This window comes from Pithys albifrons, chromosome 1 (assembly GCF_047495875.1).
Source record: "Pithys albifrons albifrons isolate INPA30051 chromosome 1, PitAlb_v1, whole genome shotgun sequence".
NCBI classification, from domain to species: Eukaryota; Metazoa; Chordata; class Aves; order Passeriformes; family Thamnophilidae; genus Pithys; species Pithys albifrons.
The window spans coordinates 68,223,431-68,249,024 of NC_092458.1; the positions used below are offsets into that span (position 1 = coordinate 68,223,431).

General features: G+C 37.1%; 2 protein-coding genes across 5 annotated transcripts in view; one reads left to right on the plus strand and one right to left on the minus strand.

Moving 5' to 3' along the window:
• SACS (sacsin molecular chaperone) overlaps positions 1 to 16,358 on the plus strand; it is a 60,825-nt gene extending 44,467 nt beyond the window's left edge. For both annotated transcript variants that reach the window (XM_071553936.1, XM_071553944.1), the window contains one exon: positions 1,311 to 16,358. In XM_071553936.1, coding sequence (XP_071410037.1) covers positions 1,311 to 12,871 — 11,561 coding nt within the window. In that variant the 3' untranslated portion in view covers positions 12,872 to 16,358. The remainder of the gene's footprint in view (positions 1 to 1,310) is intronic.
• A 351-nt stretch (positions 16,359 to 16,709) lies between these two features.
• Positions 16,710 to 25,594, minus strand: part of SGCG (sarcoglycan gamma) — a 125,568-nt gene continuing 116,683 nt past the window's right edge. For all 3 annotated transcript variants that reach the window (XM_071553955.1, XM_071553966.1, XM_071553975.1), the window contains 2 exons: positions 21,844 to 21,967; positions 16,710 to 20,318 (listed from right to left, as the gene is read on the minus strand). In XM_071553955.1, the coding sequence (XP_071410056.1) occupies positions 20,145 to 20,318; positions 21,844 to 21,967 (298 nt within the window). In that variant the 3' untranslated portion in view covers positions 16,710 to 20,144. The remainder of the gene's footprint in view (positions 20,319 to 21,843; positions 21,968 to 25,594) is intronic.

Here is a 25,594-nt window from a genome sequence, read left to right on the forward strand (position 1 = left end):
ATTTGTGTGAATTTCGTGATTACATATTCTCATTGCCCCATTTTCTTCTAAATAAAGCTTGTCAAATAGAGCTGCCAAAAGATAGCTACCAAAATAATTATAAAAAGTGTTCTAAATACACTTGAGGGGAAAATGCATATTGATATAGGAGACTTATAGTTACATTACATGGAAATTACAAATGTTTTCATTGGTTTATGTTTATAATTTTTTTTAATAAATTCACATGCAGGAAGATTTCTAGTATTTTAAGATCACATGTGTATTTTCTTAAAACAGTATTTTAAACTTCTGTTCTCAAATATGGGATTTAGGTTTAGCTTTTAAGTAGATTCTTATCTTTTTGGGCCACTTCTACAACTTTTCCTCACTTTCACAAGGCTGATGTGTTTGCCTGTGCTTTCTGTTCAACAGGACTAACAGAACCTATAGCTCTGTAGGCATGAAGTAAAAGGAAAAAAAAATTTTTCCAAAGGATGTCTATTAATGGGTCTTTCTCTTTAGCTGGATTGTTGCTTTTAAGGTAAAGGCAGTGTTATCTAGACAGACAAAATCTGAAATTCAAATACATGTCTTAATTCCATTTCTGTCACCGTTTCTGATGTTGGGAGGTAGAGGTATTTTTACATTCTGTGCTATTTTCTTACCCCCTGAAGTCCTGTAGTTTTTAAGTATAAGCTGTTCTAATGATCATTAAGACAGGAATGTAAAGATGTATTTCTTTTAGTGAGAACTTTGATAATAAGATTAAAAGCATATACATCTAGAATTATTTTCAGCACTTCCTGCACAACTGAATCTAGTTTCCTGTAAGTTTTAGTGTTAAATCAGCTGCACCTGAGCCACTCCTTTGCTATATCTAATGAATAATCTTTCAAATCTATTCAAACATTTGGAATCATAGACAAACAATGATTTTTATTTGTCACTAGGCAAATAAAGTAGTGTGAAGAATCAGCCAAACAAAAAAAAGTTTGAAGCTTCTACTTCAATTATACATCTCTAGTTGCTATGTATGCCTGAGAACTTTTGTGTTAAACTAACAAATGTAATAACATACTGATAATTTTCAATTTTTTTGTATTTTTATACTAATATGGAATGTATTTGCTTTTAATTAACTCCTGAAAGCAAAGGAAGCTGGTATCTGCAGTCCTATTTAACAAAGAAGTTTTTTCCACAAAAAGGCAGGGCACAAGTTAGATTTTTTTTCTTTTACTCATTTTCCTTTTTCTTCTCCTCCCTGAAGCACTTTGTTATGTAACTCTCTCTGTGATTTTCACAGCTTTGCCCTTTTGCTATAATTTCAGGGCGGCCATGTACTCAGCTGCAGCTTCTGAACCCAGAAAGATTTGCCCGGCTCGTTAAAGAAGTTATGAATAGTGTGTGGCCTGGGAGAGACGTGGTGGTACAGTGGTATCCAGGTTTGGAAGAAAAAAAGCATCCATCAGTCTCCTGGCTTAAGATGGTCTGGAAGAATCTATATATACATTTTTCTGATGACTTGAGTGTGTTTGATGAAATGCCGCTTATCCCCAAGACGTTGCTGGAGGAAAATCAAACATCAGTGGAACTGGTTAGGTTTAGGAATCCATCACCTATCATTCTGGAAGATGAATCTGAGACTCAGCTCCCAGAATATTTGGCTGATATTATTCAGAAAGTTGGTGGAGTTGTACTTAAGAAACTGGATATTTCTATCCAACATCCACTGATAAAAAAATATGTGCATCCACCATTGCCAAGTGCTGTTTTACAAATAATGGAAAAACTGTCCTTACAGAAACTATGCAATCAGGTCGCATCATTCCCCTCAACACATAAAGATGCACTTAGGGCATTCTTAGCTAGTTTAACAGATGTAAGTGAAAAAGAGAAAAGAACTATTCAGGAATTGCAAATATTTAAAAAAATCGAGAAATCATCTGATGAAAGTGTCCCTGTTTTCACAGGACTGAAAGGTAGTAAGGTATTACACCACACTGCCAAAATTCCTCCTGGTCTAAGATTTTCCGTTCCAGTAATTGACAGCAGTGATGAAGCAACTATTCGCTTAGCTAATATGCTGAAAATAGAACAGCTAAAGAGCACAGATTGCTTGAAGTTTATTATAGAAGACTTAAGAAGTGATTTTTATTCATATGATGAAACAACACAGATAATGCAATGGGTTCTTGAAAATCTGACTTTTCTGAAAAATGAGAATACAGATGTGATAGATTGGCTGACACCACTAAAGTTTATTAAGATCTCACCGGAAAAGATAATGTCAGCAAATGAGCTTTTTGATCCTGAAGTAGAACTTCTGCAACATTTGTTTTATGCTGAGGAGGAAATTTGCTTCCCCTCTCTTGCTTTTACATCCTCAGATATTCTTCATTCACTGAGACAAATAGGCTTAAAAAATGAAGCCAATCTTGAGGAAAGTGATATACTGAGAGTGGCAAAAAAAATTGAAAGTTTGCATGCTAACTCTGACACCAATCATGATTTACTATTAAGAAAAGCTAAAACTCTCCTGATGATTTTGAACAAAAACAATATGCTGCTTCACTCACCTGAAATGAAAGTTGCAATGAAAAAGATAAAATGGATTCCTGCATGTAAAGAAAGACCTCCAAATTATCCAGGATCCTTAGTTTGGAAAGGAGATCAATGTAATCTGTGTTCACCTCCAGAAATGTGTGATATATCTCATGCAATTTTAGTTGGTTCCTCAGTTCCTCTTGTGGAAAATGTACTGTTGGATATAGAAAAAGCACTTGGCATCCCCACCAAACCCAGCATAAAAGCAGTCTTGAAACATTTCAAGGTGGTGGTTGATTGGCATAGTTCTAAAACCTTCAGTGATGAGGACTATTATCAATTTCAGCATATCTTGCTTGAGATATATGGATTTATGCATGATCATCTAGAGGAAGGCAAAGAAGCTTTTAAAGCCCTGAAATTTCCCTGGGTTTGGACAGGGAAAACATTTTGTTCCCTCACACAAGCAGTAATAAAGTCAGTTCCTGATCTTGATCTCCAACCTTATCTACATTATGTGCCAAAAACTATGGCAAAGTTTCACCAGTTGTTTAAATGTTGTGGTTCAATTGAGGAGTTAACACCAGACCATGTTTCTATGGTCATTCAGAAAATATATTTAAAGAGCGAGAAGCCTCTGTCAGAACAAGAGAGTAAGCAAAGTCTTCATATTATGTTGAGCATCATAAGGTGGCTGTACAGCAACCAGATTCCTGCGAGTCTGCACACGCCCATGCCACTATACAGTGGCAAACTTCCTTATAAACTTGCAATGAGGCCAATTCATGAATGCTGTTACTGTGACATCAAAGTTGATGATTTAAATGATTTGCTGGAAGATTCTGTTGAACCCATCATTTTGGTGCATGAAGACATACCAATGAAAACTGCTGAGTGGTTAAATGTCCCATGCCTTAGCACAAGACTGATTAATCCAGAAAATATGGGATTTGAGCAATCTGGTCAAAGAGAGCCTCTGACTGTAAGAATTAAAAACATTTTGGAAGAATACCCTTCCATTTCAGATATCTTTAAAGAGCTTCTTCAAAATGCTGATGATGCTAATGCAACAGAATGTAATTTCCTGATTGACATGAGAAGAAATATGGATATAAGAGAGAACCTTCTGGATCCAGGAATGGCAGCATGTCATGGTCCAGCTTTGTGGTCATTCAATAATTCTGAGTTTTCTGACTCTGATTTCCTAAATATAACTCGATTAGGAGAGTCTTTGAAAAGAAGTGAAGTTGACAAAGTAGGAAAATTTGGACTGGGATTCAATTCTGTTTATCATATCACTGATGTTCCTATTATTTTGAGCCGTGAGTTCATGATTATGTTTGATCCAAATGTCAACCATATAAGTAAGCATATCAGAGATAAATCTAACCCTGGGATCAAAATCAACTGGAGTAAACAACAGAAGAGACTGCGAAAATTTCCAAATCAGTTTAAGCCATTTATAGGAGTTTTTGGTTGCCAGCTACCACTGACAGTAGAATCGCCCTACAGCTACAAAGGAACACTTTTCAGGCTGTCCTTTAGGACTCAGCAGGAAGCTAAAGTAAGTGAAGTCAGCAGTGCATCTTACAATACAGCAGACATTTACTCTCTTGTGGATGAATTTAGCATTTGTGGTCATAGATTGATAATATTTGCTCAGAGTGTAAATTCAATGGTTTTGAAATACTTGAAAATTGAAGCAGATGATCCAGGTGTGGCACAAGATGTTGTCACTATCAGAAAGAATCTGTGTTCTTCCAAAGCCTTGACTGCACCAAATGTAAGTGTTTTAAAGGAAGCAGCTAAACTGATGAAGGTCTGCAGCAGCAGTAATAAAAAGCTTCCCACCGAAACACCAAAGTCATCATGTATCTTACAGATTGTAGTAGAAGAATTTCATCATGTGTTTAGGCGGATTGCTGATTTACAGTCTCCGCTTTTCAGAGGTACTGAAGATGATCCAGCTGCTTTCTTTGAGATGGCTAAATCAGGACAGGTCAAAAGGTCAGCTGATGAATTGCCACAGAAAACAGTAGATTCAACAACGTGGCTTATATGTTCTTGCATGGACATTGGAGATGCTTTGAAATTTTCTTTACATGAGAGTGGACGAAGACTAGGTCTAGTTCCCTGTGGTGGTGTAGCAGTGTTGCTGTCTGAAACCCAGGATCAAAAGTGGATTGTGAAACCTAATTGCAACACCATAGGGGAAGTATTCTGCTATTTACCTCTGCGAATTAAAACAGGCTTACCTCTTCATATAAATGGCTGCTTTGCAGTTACTTCAAATCGGAAAGAGATCTGGAAAACAGACACAAAAGGAAGATGGAATACAGTGTTCATGAGGCATGTTATTGTAAAAGCCTACATAGAAGCCCTTTGTGTTTTACGTGACATGGCAATCAATGGTGAGCTAGTTGACTATAGTTACTGTGCAGTGTGGCCAGATCCCGATTCAGTTCACGATGATTTTTCTGTTATTTGTCAAGGGTTTTATGAAGACATAGCTCATATGAAAAGCAAAGAAGGGATCAAAGTGTTTTCTGATGGTTTGTCTTGGGTTTCCATGAAGAATGTAAGGTTTTTAGATGACTCTATATTGAAACGGCCAGATGTTGGGCCATCAGCCTTTAAGATCTTTCTGAAGTACCTTAAAAAAACTGGTTCCAAAAATTTGTGCGCTGTAGATCTCCCATCCTGGGTAAAGACAGGATTTGAAGAAGCGGGATGCAAATACATATTATTGGAGAACACTTTCTCTGAGAAACAGTTCTTTTCGGAGGTATTTTTCCCTAATGTTCAGGAGATTGATGCAGAGCTGCGCGATCCTTTGATGCATTATGTTCTCAATGAAAAAGTTGAGGAGTTCTCAGGAATTCTTCGTGCTACTCCATGTATTCCCTGTTCATTGGATGGACATTCATTAGTTACACCATCAAGACTGATCCATCCTGAAGGAAGAGTTGCAAAGTTGTATGATGCTGAAGATGGAAGATTTCCTTATGGTACCACTCAAGATTATCTTAACCCTGTTATTTTGATTAAACTTGTCCAGTTGGGAATGGCTAAAGATGATATTTTATGGGAAGATCTGATAGAACGTGCAGAGTCAGTAGCTGAAATTAATAAGACTGATCATTCTGCAGCTTGTCTTAGAAGCAGTATTATATTGAGTCTTATTGATGAAAAACTAAAATCTAGAGATCCGAGGGCTAAGGAATTTGCTGCAAAATGTCAAACTATCCCTTTCCTTCCTTTCCTTAGCAAACCAGCAGGCTTCTCACTGCACTGGAAAGGCAGTGATTTTCAGCCTGAAGCAATGTTTTCAGCCACTGATCTTTTCACTGCTGATCATCAAGATACAGTTTGCCTCACACAACCAATTCTTAATGAAAATTCCCACTCTTTTAAAGGTTGTGGTGCTTTGTCATTAGCTGTCAAAGAATTTTTAGGTTTACTGAAGAAACCCCCTGTTAATTTAGTCATAAATCAGTTAGAAGAAGTTGCAAAGTCATTTGATGGTATCACGTTATATCAAGAAAATATCACTAATGCTTGTTACAAGTACCTACATGAAGCAATGTTAGAGAGTGAATCAACAAAAGTCATGATAATTGAACAGCTGAAAAACTGTAGTTTTATTTTGGTTGAGAATGTGTATGCTGATCCAGTAAAAGTGTCTTTCCATTTAAATTTTGAGGCAGCACCCTATCTCTATCAGTTGCCTAACAAATATAAAAATAGCTTCCGTGAGCTGTTTGAAAGTGTGGGTGTAAGACAGGCTTTTACAGTTGAAGATTTTGCTGTAGTTCTGGAATTAATAAATCAGGAAAGAGGGACCAAACAACTAACAGAAGACAACTTTCAGCTCTGTAGGAGAATAATTAGTGAAGGAATATGGGGACTTATTAGAGAGAAGAAGCAGGAATTTTGTGAGAAAAAGTATGGTGATATTTTGTTGCCAGATACTCATCTTGCACTTCTGCCTGCAAAATCTTTGTGTTACAATGACTGTCCATGGATTAAAGTTAAAGACACAACTGTTAAATATTGCCATGGCGATATTCCAAGAGAAGTTGCAGTGAAGCTTGGAGCAATACCAAAACGCCATAAAGCTTTGGAAAGATATGCGTCAAATATCTGTTTTACTACCCTTGGAACAGAATTTGGCCAGAAAGAAAAACTGACAAGTAGAATTAAAAGCATTCTGAATGCCTACCCTTCAGAAAAAGAAATGCTGAAAGAGCTCCTTCAGAATGCAGATGATGCAAAAGCTACTGAGATCTGTTTTGTGTTTGATCCTAGACAGCATCCAGCAGATAGAATATTTGATGAGAAATGGGCACCACTCCAGGGACCAGCACTGTGTGTTTACAACAATCAGCCTTTTACAGAAGATGATATTCGGGGAATTCAGAACCTTGGAAAAGGTACAAAAGTAGGAAATCCCTGTAAAACTGGACAATATGGTATAGGTTTCAATTCTGTTTACCATATTACTGATTGCCCTTCTTTCCTGTCTGGCAATGATATACTTTGTATTTTTGATCCTCATGCAAGGTATGCACCAGGTTCAACATCAACAAGTCCTGGTCGCATGTTTCGAGATTTAGATTCAGATTTCAGAACACAGTTCTCGGATGTACTGGACCTCTACTTAGGAGATCATTTTAAACTGGATAATTGTACAATGTTTAGGTTTCCTCTTCGAAATGGAGAAATGGCGAAAGTATCAGAAATTTCTTCAGTCCCATGCTCAGACAGAATGGTCCAAAATCTTTTAGATAAGCTGCGTACAGATGGTGCAGAACTCTTAATGTTTTTGAACCACATGGAAAAAATTTCTATTTGTGAGATAGAAAAAACAACAGGAGCACTGAATGTGCTGTACTCTGTACAAGGCAAAATCACTGATGGAGACAGACTGAAACGAAAGCAATTTCATGCCTCTGTGATTGACAGTGTAACTAAGAAAAAGCAGCTAAGTGAAATACCTGTGCAACAGATCACTTACACAATGGACACTGAAGACTCTGAAGGCAATCTTACAACTTGGTTAATTTGTAACAGGTCAGGCTTTTCTGCCATGGAAAAGGTATCTAAAAGTGTGGTTTCAGCACACAAGAATGAGGACATTACTCTTTTTCCTCGTGGTGGAGTAGCAGCTTGCATTACTCATAATTACAAAAAACCCCATAGAGCGTTCTGTTTCTTACCCTTATCATTAGAAACTGGATTACCTTTTCATGTGAATGGACACTTTGCTCTGGATTCTGCAAGAAGAAACCTCTGGCGTGATGATAATGGTGTTGGAGTAAGAAGTGACTGGAACAGTAGTCTAATGACAGCGCTGATAGCACCGGCCTATGTTGAACTGCTGATTCAGCTGAAGAAACGGTACTTTCCAGGCACGGATCCTACAGTATCAGTGCTGCAAAACACACCTATTCATGCTGTGAAAGACACTTTAAAAAAGTTTTTATCCTTTTTTCCAGTTAATAGACTTGACATTCAACCAGATTGGTATTGCTTAGTGAAAGCAGTTTACTGTTGCATTTATGAAGATTTGAAGCGTCTTTTACCTGTTATGCGAGCTCCAAATGTTGATGGTTCTGATTTGCATTCTGCTGTTATCATCACGTGGGTTAACATGTCTACTGTGAACAAAGGCAGGCCATTCTTTGACAATTTGCTACAAGATGAATTGCAGAACCTCAAAAACACAGAATATAACATCACAACGCGGAAGACAGTGGCTGAAAATGTTTACAGACTCAAGCACCTACTCTTAGAAATTGGATTTAATTTGGTATATAACTGTGATGAGACTGCAAATCTTTACCACTGTTTGGTAGATGCAGATATTCCTGTCACCTATGTGACACCTGCTGATGTCCGATTGTTTTTGATGACATTTTCTTTTCCAGACTCTAATTGCCACATCGGAAAATTACCCTGTCGCCTTCAGCAGACAAATTTGAAACTCTTCCATAGTCTCAAACTCTTGGTTGACTACTGTTTCAAAGATACAGAGGAAAATGAAATCCAAATTGAGGGTTTGCCACTCCTTCTTACTCTTGACAATGTTTTGCAAGTTTTTGATTCAAAGAGACCCAAGTTCTTGACAACATACCATGAACTGATTCCATCTCGCAAGGATCTCTTTATGAACACACTGTATTTGAGATACAACAATATTCTGCTTAGCAGTGAAGTAGCAAAAGTCTTTGATATCAGAAGTTTTGCTGAATTGTTGTCATCTGTGTTGCCTAGAGAATATAAAACTAGAAATTGTATGAAATGGAAGGAAAACTTTGCAAGTGAATCTTGGCTTAAAAGTGCCTGGCATTTTATCAGTGAGTCTATAAATATTAAGGAAGAGCAAGAAGATGCGCAAGCAAAATTTGATGGTGTTGTTGACACTTTGAAGGACTGGACTTTGCTCCCAGGTGTGAAGTTCACTGTCTCAGCCAATCATCTTGTTGTGCCAGAGTGTGATGTTTTGCTGCCTCTCAGCATTATGCACATAGCTGTTTTTCCAAATGCTCAGAGTGATAAAGTCTTTCATGCTTTGATGAAAACAGGCTGTATTCAGCTGGCATTGAACAAAATTTGCTCTAAAGACAGTGCTTTAGTGCCTTTGTTGTCAGGATGTACAGCAAATATAGATAACCCTTCAAGCATTCTGAAAGCCATACAATATATGGTACAGACGTCAACTTTTAAGACTGAAAAGTTAGCAGAAAGTGACTTTGAGGCTCTCTTAATGTACTTCAATTGCAACTTATGTCATTTGACATCTCAGGATGACATTAAAATTTTAAAGTCTCTTCCATGTTACAAGTCAATTAGTGGCCGATACATCAGCATTTCAAAATATGGGACATGTTATGTCCTCACAAAAAGCATCCCATCAGTAGAAGTAGACAGATGGACACAGTCAACTTCATCAGCTTTTCTTGAAGAGAAGGTTCATTTGAAGGATTTGTATACTATGCTTGGCTGTGTCTCTGTGGATGATCTTGAAGTGTACTTGAAACATCTTCTGCCAAAAATTGAAAGTCTGTCTTATGATGCAAAATTAGAACATTTGATCTACTTAAAGAATAGGCTAACTAGCATTGAAGAAGCTTCAGAAATGAAAGAACAGCTGTTTGAAAAGCTTGAAAGCATTTTGATCATTCATGATGCAAGCAGTAGGTTAAAACCTGCAAAATATTTTTATGACAGGACTGTAAAAGTCTTTGAAGTTATGCTTCCTGAAAAGTTCTTCATACCTCAAGATTTTTTTAAGAAGCTAGAGCAACTTACAAAACCGAAAACTCAAGCTGGATTCCTTCCATCATGGGTAACTTTCCTACGACATATCGGATTGAAATTCATCATTTCACAGCAGCAGTTACTACAGTTTGCTAAGGAAATCAGCATGCGAGCAAATACAGAAAACTGGTCTAAAGAAACACTACAGAATACTGTTGATGTCCTCCTTCACCACATATTTCAAGAAAGAACTGATCTTTTTTCAGGAAATTTTCTGAAGGAATTGTCATTAATTCCTTTTCTGTGCCCTGAACGAGCTCCAGCAGAATTTGTTAGGTTTCATCCTCAGTATCAAGAAGTTAATGGGACGCTTCCTCTTATACGATTCAATGGGGCACAGGTGAATCCTAAATTCAAACAGACTGATGTGTTGCAGTTGCTGTGGACGTCGTGTCCCATTCTTCCTGAGAAAGCAACACCTTTAAGCATCAAAGAGCAAGAGGGAAGTAGTCTTGGTGCACAAGAACAACTCGAGCAAGTTTTGACCATGCTGAATGTTAATTTGGACCCTCCCCTGGACAAAGTTATCAATAACTGCAGGAACGTATGCAATATAACAACTTTGGATGAGGACATGGTGAAAACTAGGGCCAAGGTCCTAAGAAGCATTTACGAATTTCTTAGTACAGAGAAGAGGGAATTCCGCTTTCAGCTTCGAGGAGTTTCTTTTGTAATGGTGGAAGAAGGTTGGAAGCTCCTTAAGCCTGAAGAGGTGGTAATAAACCTTGAGTATGAATCTGATTTTAAACCTTATCTCTACAAACTTCCTTTAGAACTTGGTACTTTTCATCAGTTATTTAAACATTTGGGTACTGAAGATATTATTTCAACAAAGCAGTATGTTGAAGTTCTAGGTCGCATATACAAGAGCTCAGAGGGCAAGCAATTGGATCCTAATGAAATGCGCACAGTTAAAAGAGTAGTTTCAGGCCTGTTCAAAAGTCTTCAGAATGATTCTGTTAAGATTAGGAATGACCTTGAGAATATGAGGGACTTTGCCCTTTACCTTCCCAGTCAAGATGGTAGGTTGGTAAAGTCTAGTATCTTAGTTTTTGATGATGCACCCCACTACAAAAGCAGAATCCAAGGTAACATTGGTGTGCAGATGCTTGTTGATCTTAGCCAGTGTTACTTAGGCAAAGACCATGGTTTTCACACTAAACTGATAATGTTATTCCCTCAGAAACTGAGGCCCCGCTTACTTAGCAGTATTCTTGAAGAACAGTTGGATGAGGAGTCTCCCAAAATTTGTCAGTTTGGAGCATTATGTTCTTTGCAGGGAAGGTTACAGTTACTGTTGTCTTCAGAACAATTTATCACAGGACTCATCAGGATTATGAAGCATGAAAATGACAACGCTTTTCTAGCTAATGAAGAAAAAGCAGTAAGACTTTGCAAAGCTTTGCGAGAAGGTTTGAAAGTTTCCTGTTTTGAGAAATTGCAAACAACATTGAGAGTTAAAGGGTTTGCTCCTATTCCCCACAGCAAAAGTGAAACATTTGCTTTCTTGAAGAGATATGGAAACGCAGTAATATTGCTTTACATACAGCATTCTGACAGCAAAGACATAAATTTTCTCTTAGCATTAGCCATGACCTTAAAGTCTGCAACTGACAACCTGATTTCTGATACCTCGTATTTAATTGCCATGCTGGGTTGTAATGATATTTATCGGATCAGTGAGAAACTTGACAGTTTAGGAGTGAAGTATGACTCTTCTGAGCCATCAAAACTTGAACTACCAACACCTGGCACTCCTATACCAGCTGAAATTCACTATACACTTCTTATGGATCCAATGAATGTATTTTATCCTGGTGAATATGTTGGTTACCTTGTTGATTCTGAAGGTGGTGATATATATGGGTCATATCAGCCAACTTATACCTATGCAATCATTGTACAAGAAGTGGAAAGAGAAGATGATGAAAGTCCCAGTTTTCTAGGGAAGATTTACCAGATTGATATTGGATATAGTGAATATAAAATTGTGAGCTCTCTTGACTTATACAAATTTTCCAGACCGGAAGAAAGTTCTCAAGGCAGGGATAGCAGCCCTTCTACCCCAACCAGTCCCACAGAATTTCCAGCACATGGACCAAGGGCAATTCCATCTCTCTTCACTGGCAGAGAGAGCCACAAAACAATGTCCTCAAAACATCACTCTCCAAAAAAGATGAAGTCAAACTCATTGCCAGAAATATTAAGAGAAGTGACATCTGTGATTGAACAGGCTTGGAAGCTCCCAGAATCTGAAAGAAAAAAGATTATTAGGAGGCTGTATCTTAAATGGCATCCAGATAAAAATGCAGAGAATCTTGATATAGCTAATGAAGTTTTCAAACATTTACAGAATGAGATTAACAGGATGGAAAAACAGGCCTTTATGGATCAAAATATGGATAGAGCCTCAAGAAGACCATTTTCAACCTCTGCTTCTCGATTTCAGTCAGATAAATTTTCTTTTCAGAGATTTTACACTTCATGGAATCAGGAAGCAACAAGCCACAAATCTGAAAGGCAACAATATAAAGAAAAATGTCCCTCTTCCACAGGGCCATCTTACTCGCAACGCTTCTTCGTCCCACCTACGTTCAGGTCTGTGGGCAATCCCGTGGAGGCACGTCGATGGCTTAGGCAGGCCCGAGCTAACTTTTCAGCAGCACGAAATGACCTTCATAAAAATGCCAATGAATGGGTATGCTTTAAATGCTACCTTTCTACTAAACTAGCCTTGATTGCAGCTGACTATGCTGTGAAGGGCAAGTCAGACAAAGACGTGAAACCAGCAGCCCTTGCACAAAAAATAGAGGAGTACAGTCAGCAACTTGAAGGGCTTACAAATGATGTTCAGACATTGGAGGCTTATGGAGTAGATAGCTTAAAAACTAGGTATCCTGACTTGCTTCCCTTTCCACAGATTCCCAACGATAGGTTCACTTCAGAAGTTGCTATGAGAGTGATGGAATGTACTGCTTGTATCATAATAAAACTTGAAAACTTTATACAACAAAAAGTATAAATGATTAGAAGAGGTTAGGGAACTGTTTTGTCAAGAGCTTAGGTGTTGCATGTGATGGGTTACAAATGCAGTTATGCAGATTAATGGATCGTCCAAGAAGTTACATGTTGCCAAGCAGTTTGGAAGCATTGTGCACAAAGGTGGGTGGTACTGAAGTACCTAGACTTTAAATTTATTTAAACGAGATTTTTTTCTTAACTGAGCCTGCTGTTAAGCAAACTGTAAAACATGAATATTTTTTAGAATTTGCAAGGAAATTGAGCTGCAAAAATGAGCTGTATGTACAACATTGTGATTAATTGGTCTATTATTGAACTGCACTTTATATAACCAAAGCTTAGCTTTCTGTTAGATGAAGCCTTTAACTCCTTATTAGATTTATTTCATTTATTTTAATGTTTCTGAAAGACTAATGTCAGTTTTCAATGTACTAATCTTAAGACTGGACATACAATGAAATGGGAGATGGGGTGGAAGTTAAAATAACTTTGGAGATACTGCTCCAAAGCATTTATGTATTCTTTTGTGTTCTGTGGACATTCATGTCACTCATAGTTATACTCTTATCAGCTGGATCTGATTATAAATTTGCTGCAGCATCACATTGCAAACATTTAAAGGATAGTTCAGTACTTGTAAACTGGTACAGTTATTTTAATGCTGAATAAGGATACTTGATTTAACATGAAACAACATGTCATGCATTGATTGCATTTACTTTATTATAAAATAATGGAGTATTTAATTTAGTTTTTTTTTCTAGAGCTTGTCATCTTTTGTTTAATGAAAAATGCACGTGGATGATGTAAAATCTGTGGACATTATTATATGGTGTATTATGGTTTATTTTTTCTTGAACATGACAACTCAGTTTTCAGACGTCTAAATGCTTGAGTTTGTTCTTTTTTCCTGTGTTTGGGCCTTTGTGTGTACACACACATATATATATTTTTCCACAAACACTGATAATAGTGCAACTCAGTAACCCATTTTTGGTGTACACAGAGCACTGTTTTTGGTTACATGTTTGAAGGTGCTGCAATGTAATGCTCTTTTTATTTTGTTATTCACTACAGTCCTAGAGAAATCTGATTTTTAGTTCACACTTTTTTTTTAATAGTTTGTAATACTTTTGGTAATGTCATGCAGTATGTTCAACATTAGCTTTTTGTAAAAAAAATTAAAAAATAAAAAATGGAAGGATAATGCTGAATGAAGGGATTTGTCTTTGCTGGATCAGCCACATTAAACATAAACGTTACATGTTTTCCAGTGACATGCTGTTACAATTGTCTACTTGACAGCACAGTGAAACTGCAATTTAACTTACAGAATACAAAGGAAAATAAACAACAGCCATCTTGCAGGGCTGATACAGCTGTGATAGTGTTGTAATCCAAAAATAAAAAATCATGATGAAGACTGCTTCAGTTCTGAGTAAATTACAAAGGGCTTGTTCTCGAAGAAATGTGATGTTTGGAAAATGGTACTGCCTCTGATTATGGAGCCCTATTATTATTTCTGCTATTAAAGTGCCATAACTTTAATAAAGCAAAATGCAAACATATATTTCAGTCCGAGGTGTTTTGGTTTTATAAAGTAGGCTAAATTTACCTATTTCAAGATTTCTTTTATATAGGTAAATACACAATCTCTTTTCAATTAATTCTAAATCATTATACAAATATTAAAATACCATTGAAAAGGAAATGTGCTTTTTTCTTGCAATGACAAATGTTTGCAGTTTTCTGAAAGAAATTGTGCATTTTGCTGATTTTTTTCAATAAATAGCATGTAAGCAAAACACAAATTCTGGTGTGCCATGAAATAAATCAGCTTAGTCATTTCCCTATATTTTTAAAATAGATTCCTTTGTGGTTCTTGCTTTGTGCATTAGATCAGATGACTAGTATTCAGGATAACCAAAACACTTGAAAAGGAAACAGTTCTCATGTTTTTCATTTTAAGTGGAACTAAAACATAAGGTAGTGTTTCAGCATGCAAAAGACTTAAGATGAGCAGGATGAACACTTCCCTGTTTTTAGGTGAGCTCTTAAGAAAGAAAATTTTTTTGTGTGTAACTGTCTTTTATAAGCAATTTATGTTGCCTTACCAGTATTATTTTTATGGACTTTTAAACTGGCTGTGAAGAACTACAAAGGTATTTTGTTATAATTTTTATTTTGTTTATTTTTTATATATTGTTAAGTGCTGACACTATCAGGAAGAAAATGATCCCTGTTCTTAGCAAGCTAATAGTCTGAAACAATTTTAAATATTGAACCAAAATAAGCAAGAAAACCTGAATGACACATAAAAATTAATTAATTCTATTATTGAAACTGGACTGAAACTAACACTAAAATTTACATATGGATGCAGAGAGACAGGCAAGAGTGGTGTCTCAACTGGAAGTCTTTTAGTTTCTATTCTTACTTGCTTAACCCACTGTAACAGCTAGCCTAAATAAAGAGGCCTTGTAAGACCAGGAAACCATATTGTGATAGCAACTGATTTCATAATTGCCATTTAATTCCTGATTAAAATTAAAATTACATAAATAAAATGCTTAAGCGATGCTTCCTTTTGGCTCAGCTGGGAGACTTGGCAATGTGCCTAAATTGGGTGTGGAAGCTTAGAACAGTTAGGATGAGATTATTTCTTAGCAAGGGTCTGTATAAGTAGATGTCAGCATGTAGGCTTCACAAAAATATATTTGACAAGTAATTCTGCACATTACACAAATTCACATTGAAGAAAATGTCCCTTTGTTCATGTATATATGTCCTGTCTTCCACAGGTACCAGCAATGTATCCATGGAAAGCAGCTTCAGTAGTCTTGTGTCTCAGGATTATAGTTGGAAAGTTTAGCAAAAAATCAGTGGCACAGAAAACTGATTTAAACTATACATTTGTTAGCATAAATCTAAGGAGCTGCAGTTGTAACAAGTCTTGACAGACGTGTTACTATCTTCTTGTGGAAGCTTTAAAAGTTTTTCTTTCAAACAATGGCAAACACAGCTATTCTAGAAAGCACTGGACACTTGCCTCAACAATTAGTGACAAGAAAAATACCTTTTTTTTTCTTGTTAAGGAAATAGATTTTTCTGTAGCTGACTACCAAAAGAAAAATACATGGTTTATTGTGTAAAAAATACAGTTTTGCAATATTAGTACCCAAATCATTATCAGTAAAGTTACTGTGGTGATTTGGAAAACAGGATTTAAAAACTTAGCATTAGGATTGCATTCAGCTGGTACATGGGTTGCTTTAAAGACTATAATTAAGTCTACTGTAGTTCCTCCAATTAAAGTAGAGGAGGGTAGTACCACCTTTGAGATTTTCTGCTGGATCTGAACACAATGAGAAAGGTTGGACTGGTCTTGTGGAACAAAGGCAGAAGTAACAGTTCAAAAGTAATTAAACTTGACAGCCAAAATAAATGTTTTCATTTGAAGAACACATACATTTTTGTCACATGAAGAGATTTGTCAATGAGTTTTTAATCAAAACTGTTCTTTGGTTTGTTTTCTGGATGATCAGTAGCACTGGAGTAATTTTTTTGTTTGCTTTCACCTACTACTGATTAAGACAATGGAATTCTAGGTGTCCAGGGAAATCTTATTGTAAAGCATTTTCTAAATCCAGCAAACCACATTTTTAGTTGGGACCAAGATTTTTGTTCATATTTTTAAATATGGTGTTTATGATATTCTTAGAGTCTTGGGAAAATAATTCTGTTCAAAAATGAAAACATTCCTTTAAGCTGTGTTTCATTCAAACACAAAAGAAGAAGCAGACTTTTCAAAACGTATAAAGTTTATTCAAGAGCTCAGTTTTCAATTCTTGAGATTTCCTTTTGCATAAAGCTATATAAAGATAAACAAATGTAAACACTAAAGCACTGTGAAAAGGAAACAAAAAGAGTCATGTTTGGGCAATCTCCAGTTAAATTTTACTATCATTTTTCCACAGTGTAACAATTGCAACCAGTTACAGGAAATGCTGTAAATAATTATTTTGAGGCAGTAAATATGCAAAAAGTACAGCTCACTATGCTGGTAGTGATTTTTTTCTTTTCTTGATTTGGACAATACTTTTGCAAATAAACTAGAGAACTGCATACTCTTATTGCCCTGTGCCATGATTTTCTGTTAATCTGTAACTACTTACTGTAGTTTGATTCATGTAAAAACATTAATTTTGAAGTATTAAAGAGAGCAGGAAAGACATCCATGTGGAGATAGCAGAAATGATAATTTAGTGATGTATGAACTATATTGAGATTAATAACAATTCAGATTGTAGCATCACCTGATTTCACCACATCTGAAACAAAAAAAAATCCAAGAAAAGTTCTTCAGTGACAAGATGTTGTCATCTATGCTTTAAAAAATGTGCATAGCTTCTATACTGCAACAATACTTCTGATCTTGATGTTGTAGAATAATGAAAAGAGAAATGAACTTGAAGCAATGAAAAGGGGCAAGTTGATGATTTGGGTGATGGCAGCACTGAGGGTACAGTAGACCTGTTTATTTTTTGTTACTACTCAGAATCCACCTGCGAACTGAGGCAATTCCAGAAGGTTTATCTCTACAAGGAAGGCAGTAGTGATGGCAATGCCTAAATGAGGAGCCATAATACCAGTCAGGGCAACACCCTGATTTTCCTAGCTGTAAACCTCAGTTCTGTAAAAATGTTGACTAAAACAGCACAACTTCAGCATAAGAAGTTGCAACATAAATGGCTTCCAAACAGCCAGAAGTTTAGAGATAAGGCTTTCTATTCTTCTGATACAGGGAAAGCCTGGGTTCAATCCCTTGCTCTGTATTAACTAACAAATCCCATTTGAAAATGTGTCTCCAAAAGAAAAGCTTAAAATATAACTTAAGTATAACTTAAAATTATGTGCTTCCATTGCCGGCAGAATAGGCAGTTGTGAACTAATTTACAGTGTCTATCTAATACTTAGAGATTAGATTAGGTGAATTATTAGTTTGATACCACATGGAAGTGGGCATATGTTCCTTGGTGTCAGAAACTTGGGAAGGGTGACAATTCAAAAGCCTTTGAAATTAGACAGTGGCTGAAATCTCTAAGCACTTCCCAGTTTTGCTGTTAATACTAAATCTGTAAGAGACCGCTACATTACAGCCCTCAAAGCTACTTTTTGTAGCAGCAGTTTTTAGGTATCACGGGCACATCCAAATATTTGCTGACCTTTATTTTAATAGTCATACATTCTATCCAAAGAATAAGCTAAGTCTGCTCATAATTTGGTTTCTAAAAGCTTATGCATGGAGCTGGAACCATCTAAACTGAAGAAATGTTAAAGACAGGTTTCTGTTAAACTCTGCCCCAGCTGAGTGTTTTAGAGACAGATATAGTCAAGGGATACTGTTGTAGAGATATACACATTCCTCTCTTTGTGGAGAACAGCCTTGGACTTGTTCCTGAAGGTAGGAGTGAGTCTATGCCAAGGGATTTTCAGATGTGGAAGATGTGTGGCTTCCTACTTCTCCCCTAGGGAATATATTTTCAATTGGAGCACTTTCCAAATAACACGAGACCTTGCTTCACTTGCTTAAGCTCAGCTTAAGCATTTCCTACTTGCTCTACTGAAGCTCTTCCAGCTTGCATTGATTGCTGCGGGCTCAGCCCTGGTGCTGAAGGGCAGTTTCAGTTTTGTACATCAGACTCATTAGATAAACTGCAAAGGCAGCTCTTGAAGCAAGAACTGTCCAGGGCTTTACCACAATAATGGTGGATACTGTTTATAGGGGACTGTTTCTTAATTCAGGCTTTTGTGTGTACCAGGGATCTTATCTGAGTGTTAGTTTTCTTCCCTTGTTCATGAGAGTTGAGGTACCAAGTTTAAAAAAAGTTAGTTATTCTTTTGTTCCTATTCTTCTCTTTTAAAGATGGTGATTATTTTTCCAAAGGGTGAACATTCTGTCGTTTACTAACAACTATGGGTTAAAATTCTTCTGAAAATAGACACCAAGGCACTATGTGATAGCAGCTCCTTCCTGGGTAATAATACTATCAAGTATATAGAAAACAGCATCAAAGGAATTAAAAGCCCATGAGGTTTAAACAACAGACTATTAAATACAAATCTTGCTACCCAGAGGTGTGCAAACAATTTATTTGTGTTCAGTGCAACACTGTACAGGGGAACAGGTCTGCAGTTGTGTTTCTTTACAAGGTTAATAAATGGTTTGTCAACTCTGGTGAGCACTTATTTTGTATCCAAAGTCCTCATGTAAAAATTAATAAAGAACAGTTTAACTCTTCATTTTTCATGGAGTCCCACCGTGACAGGATCAGAAATATGAGTCAACAGCTGTAGATGGAAATAAAATACTCCTCTTAATTGAAACCTGTGGGCTACATAAAAGGGTTTTTTCCCACTGCCCAAAACATTCTGAAACCACATTTTTTAAATTTTTAGTAGTCCAGCTAGCAGAACAAATTGCCTTGTTGAATTAGCGTGTCCTAAAATAAAAAATGATTTAAATGAATATGACAGTACAGGCAGTAGAACAAACTATTGCTATTATAAAACTTACTAACCTATTTCTCTGTTGTATAGTGAACAGATTTGAGACACAGGGAGGTATTAATGACTTCTGGAGCTTTTCCTATTAGTTATTTTTATATGAATATCAGTAATAAGCAAATCAGCAAATATGTTTCCAAATTAAAATAGAAAGCTATTAGCAAATTAACACCTTTTACACAGAACTTTTAGAAATACTACATTTTTGTATCTTGTGTTATTGCAAGAACAAAATTGCATAGACCATTTGCTGGCACTTTCTGAATTCTCCAAATAATGCTCTGTCTTAGCAAATAGTTCAAGTAGTTCCCTCAGACTAATTTCCCCCACTAATACAGTAAGTGTTTACATGTAGTGAGAGAAAAACCCCACGGATCTCAGAAATATGAACAATGACATAATCATCTGAACTGATTAATAGTTCAGCAAGGAAACATATTAATTTATTTCTTTATGCTCTCCATAAGGCTGTTTTCAAAGTGTTACTGACAGAACATAGAATTTGATTCAAGTCATTCTTCTGAAGCTGAAATGTCATTTGTGCTCTTCTTCCCCTTACACCCTGTAGTCCAAAATTGTAGATACAAATTAGTTTCCTAAATTAAAGTACTTTTTTTTTTAAATCTGAAAAATGTGTTTTAGTAATGCTTTTTAGCAGTAATATAAAACTCAGATGCACAAGGGGCTGTGCAGCCTTTTCTGGTGCCTCATTGGCAGACACGGCTGTATTCTTGGCAGGTGGAGCCCACGCCAGCCACTGACAAGTAGAGCTTTCCATCTGGACACACGCAGATTTCATAGAGCCCCTGAGAAATACCGGCTCCACCCCTTGCACCCTCAGGTAGTTTGGGCAGTCGCACAGTTTCAGCATCGAGCAAAAGCTGCGTGGGAAAAAGCAGGACAAATGGGCTTGTTAGAGATAATAAAGAAATGACGTGTCATGAAACAAGTTGGATTTATCTAGGCAGAGGTTTAAGACTCGCCTCTAACCAGACTTGTTATATACAAAGCTGCTCTGAGACCTAGGCTCTTGGAGGACACTGGAACAAGAGAGGGATAAGCTGGTACCCACTCTCTTCGTTAGCAGAGACCTCATGAAGTTCAACAAGGTCACGTGCAAGGTCCTGCACTGGGACTGGGGCAATCCCAAACATGGATACAAGCTGGGAGATGAACGGATTGACAGAAGCCCTGAGGAGAAAGACATAGCGGTATTGATGGATGAAAAACTGTGTATGGGCCAGTAATGTGCACTTGAGGCCCAGAAAGTCAGTCCCATTCTGGGCTGCATCAAAAGCAGTGTGGCCAGCCAGTCTAGGGAGGTGATTCTCCCCCTCTATTCTGCCCTTGTGAGACCCCAATGGGTGTTTTGTCCAGTTCTGCGGTCCTCAACATAAGAAAAAGATGGACCTGTTGACGTGACTCCAGAGATGCTCAGTGGGATGGAGCATCTCTCCTGTGAGGAAAGGCTGAGAGAGTTGGAGTTATTTAGTCTGGAGAAGGCTCCAGGGAGACCTCATAGCAGCCTTCCAGCACTTAAAGGGGGCCTACACTAAAGTCAGGGAGGGGGTCTTTTGGTCAGGGATACTGGTTTTAAAGTGAAAGAAGGTAGCTTTAGATTAGATGTAGAAAAGAATTTCTTACAGCAGCAAGGCACTGGAAGAGTTTGCACAGAGAAGTTGTGGATCACTGAAAGTGTTCAAGGGCAGACTGGATGGGTCTCTGAGCAACCTGGTCTAGAGGAAGGTGTCCCTGCCCACATGGTGGGGAGGTTGGAACTAGATGATGTTTAAGGTCTCTTCCAATACAACCCATTCAATGATTCTAAAATAGGAGAGGGGGTCCCTGTCCGTATACTGAATAGCAGAATATAAGCATTGCTGCTGGCTCCAGGTCTGTCCTGGCCTGAGTGCTGAAGCCTCATTGCCAAGCCAGCTGGTGAAGGATGGACATGGGCTGGTCTGTAGTTCTTCTGTGAAAGAAATGGCATGGTACAGCCTCACACAGGGGATAAATAGGCTATTGAATGTTGCATGCTGTTGCTGACAGGGCAGCTCCCAGTAATGTCTGAAGAGCTTTGCTCCTTAATTTAGCCACTCTGGGGCTGAGTGTTTATTTCTGGGCCAGAAATCCCCACTGGGGTGCCTGGGGATCACTATGATAATGGGGAGCTAAGTGCTATCCAAATTTTATTAGAAAGCATTTCTCTAAGCTAATACAAGATAATGTCAATTGTTAGTATTATTCACATAAATAAAAGTCTTATTATTCACACTATTAATTTTAATATCCTGTTGCCTGAATCCTGAGGAATTAAATTAACAGAAAAAAAAGACTCGAAGTTATTAGTTGTATCCAGACAGGAAGAACAACAATAGGTATGGAAACAAAAGGGCTTGTACTCACCACACCATCACTGCTGTGTAGTTTGATATCCATCTGGGAAAGAGCTTCAATATTCCCAGCTTGTGCTTTAATATTAATTCCTCTTGGTGCATCCATGCTCAAAGATCGAGTTGGTGATTCCAGCCTGAAATCAGGAGCAGGAAATCAGACAGAAGCACAATCTCACATGTTCCTCTATTTTTGAAAAATAAGTAAACTTTGAACAAGTCCTTGGAGGTTCTTGCCTGAAGTCATATAAAAGATGCAGCTTCTTTTTTTTTAAGGCAGACTTGAAAAAGGAGGTAGCTATTTCAAAACCCACCAAAGCTTCCCAAATAAAAAATATAGATTAATTAATAATACAAATGCAAGGTATTATTTCAGAAATACATAGATTATTTCAGCATAACAGTAATTTAGTCTTTAAAACTGAAATCCATTTCTTCATAATTTAGTTTGAATTTATTTTCATTTTTGACATAGTAACACATTGAATTAATAAAATTAGTGAAATCTAGAAGTTTTTTAATCAACAGGAGTTTTAACACTGCTACTAGTTGGACCAAGATTTCAGTCTGCATGTTTGTGTGTTGATTAACTAAATGACATCTGAAACTTTAAAACCATCAATTTAATTTGAAATAAAAATTATACAATGTGATGAACAGAGAGTTGCAAAACCTGCAGTGCCACAAGATGGCAGGAAGGTACTGCATTAGCTGAGTAATTCATCAGGTCATCTGCAGGATTAATGCTTTTTATTTTCCCAAGAGATAAGGCTTTGTTTCCTCAGAATTTGGTAAAATTTCCATAGTAAGTATCAGGGATAGAAGCGCACATAAAAATTATGAGAAGGAAAGAAAAAGCTCAACCTCAGCGACAACCTAGCGATTATATTGTTTCTTGTGACTGTTCCCTAGAACTGCTTCACAGGAAGCACTGGGAGCACTACAGGATCAGAACTGATACCTACTAAGATTTGAACCTGAATATTGGTTCAAACCCTTCCTGATGGAGTTTACACTATCAGCCAATATCAAACAGGTGAATGTAACCGTGGGAGACGGGTTTGCGACCTGCTGAGACGACTTCACAGAAGTTAGCAGCAACAGGCCACTTTATTCATACGCTCACACACTAATATACATCTTTAAGACTGTAACCTTCCGCAGGTGCTGACACTTTGGCACTGATTATTGGCTAACAATGTTGTTTATATTACTAAGCTTCTTATAATTGGCTGACCATGCACATCTGCTGAGAAAGTCGGCAGCAGCCATTTCTGATTTCATTAATTAGTTCTTAAGGCTACAGCACTAATTTACATAGGCAGTTCAGCATATGGCTTGCTTTTTAGGTGAAATACCATATAAAATTCCAACAGGTGAATATGAAGAGTAGGGAAAGTCAGTCAACTGATGGTCTCTGTTGACTTTACATCAGTGTTACCTTTCCTATTCAGAACATTCCATGGACACGTATCAAATATTGTAGGTTTCACCCATACTGCAGAATGCAGATGCACATCCCTGTTACCAGGTCTGCAGTGTTCTCACCCACTGTGTTTTCTAGAAATGGTAGAGGAGGGTGTGTGTGTGTGTATGTATGTGCTCACACACGTATGCACACGCGCTTCCAATAGTGCTGTCTTGGCTCCACAGCTGCCAGTCTGAGCAAGGGGAAGGAGCAGGTCTTTACTAGGTATGCAGCACATAGTGAGTCCAGAGTTCGACTGCTAAAGGAATGAAATAATTCTACACACAACCTCCATGTAGCTGTCTGATGGGTTTAAATTACTGAGACTATTTCTTCCTTTTTTTCCTGTTACTTTATTAAAACTACAATTTAAAAGAAGTCAGTTTGTGCTTGTGAGAAAGTTCAGTTGTATGTCTGAATTCTGAAGAAGCTAAATCCAGCTGATATCTTAAAACCTAAAACCATTATGTCTGAGCACAGTCACTAAACATCATTTTTGTATCCCCAAATCTGCAAATAACTCAAGCAATATTGGCTTATCAGTGCTGGTCAGAGGTAGCAGAAGATTCTATCTCCTGTGATCTTCAAAGGTCCCTTCCAACCCAAACCATTTCATGGCTTTATGTTTCTATGATCTGCCTCTCCCTGACATCTAGGTTAGTCACCTTCAATTAGTTTAAACTCCAGATTTAAAATCCTAACAATGGATAACTTCATCATTGGGACCATATCTATGAAATAGTTTGATGCCTTATCCCATGCGATGGAACAAACTTCTGTCATGATCATGCTGAGTACAAGGGCACAAGTATGCATCTGTTCTGCAGCAGACAACTAATATATCAGTAATCTTTACTAAGCAGTGTTTGGGATTTAACAACTTTTGTATGACTTTTTGATTTAGATTTCTGGATTTATATTTCTACCAAATGGAAAATCAGTTTCTCCCTGAGTAATTTACATGGGTGGTCTTATTCATGGGAATATTTTTCAATGCACATTTGTATGCATTATATAATGAAAAATTAAACAAAGTTTATATTTTCAATCTTTAAAATTTGTTGTTTTTTTCCTAAGTCACTGTCAAGGTAGTTGAATATAACTTTGCCATAGTTGAAGTTATCAAAAAGCTGTAAATACTGAATTAGCTCATGTTCTTTTTTAAAGTATTTAATCTACATAAGCAATCTAAATGTAGGTATAAAGTTTTTAAACTCTATTGAATATCACATGACAGCAGACTGGGACAGATCTTTGGGAGTATATCAGATCTGGAGGTTGAAAAGCAATCAAACACCAGAGAAATACTTCTTACTTTCTACCAAAACTAATGCTGGCGAGAAGCCTACAGACTTCAGAAGCATTTACAGACTTATGGTATGACTTACATACAATTTAAATTACATGGCAGAATTACATTTGCTATGTTGATTATGATCCTAAATTTCTGCTGTTTATACAGGTCCTATTTCTGGATTAACTAAGGGTGGAGTTTCCTAACTAAGCAAGTCATTGGAGCTTCCTGGCAATAGAAACTCTAGTGAAACAGTGAAGTGGAACTATTATGTGTGAGATTTTAGCAAAGGCAACAGTCGATAACACTAATGATGTATTTCTTCATAGAGCTTTCAAAGGTTCAGTGTCTGAAGTTCCAGATGTACTAAAAGGGAAACAGGCATCTAGTGTAAACATAGTGTGACTGAGTTGAACCTTGACTTTGAGTGTCCCTTCTCGGTCCCCACATTGATATGCATTCCTCAAAAGTCTTGACAAAATGAGGATTTGGTTTGTTTGCAAATGGTGCAGGGTTCTTGGAGACTAAGAGGGCAGAAATTCATTGTCTTAGAGTTTTTGGTCATTTTACAATGTTTGTTTGAATTTGTGCATTAGAATGATGAAGGAATATATTGTTACCAGTCACTTTATATTTTTTGAATTACAGACTCATAAATTACATTTAACAGGAAGAAGTGAATGATCTTTATAATCTAGAGGAATTAATCTATGTAATGTGCTGTCCTAAATGAGACATCTGTCACAGCCTATATGTCATTCAGGAAGATGCATTTGGTACTTAGGAGTAGCTTCTAGGTACTGTGGTAGCTGCCAGGGGTCAATTAGCAAGTGGTGTGGTGTTAGAGAAATTGATTGAGGCAGCACAACATATGACGCCAAGAACCTGACACCCCATTATATGTGTCCTGAGGAGTACTGTGGACTACCTTTGCCTGATCTTGCCAACTAGATTCCCAGAAAGGTTGGAGCACATTAGGTATTCTTCAAGAGATCATAGCTT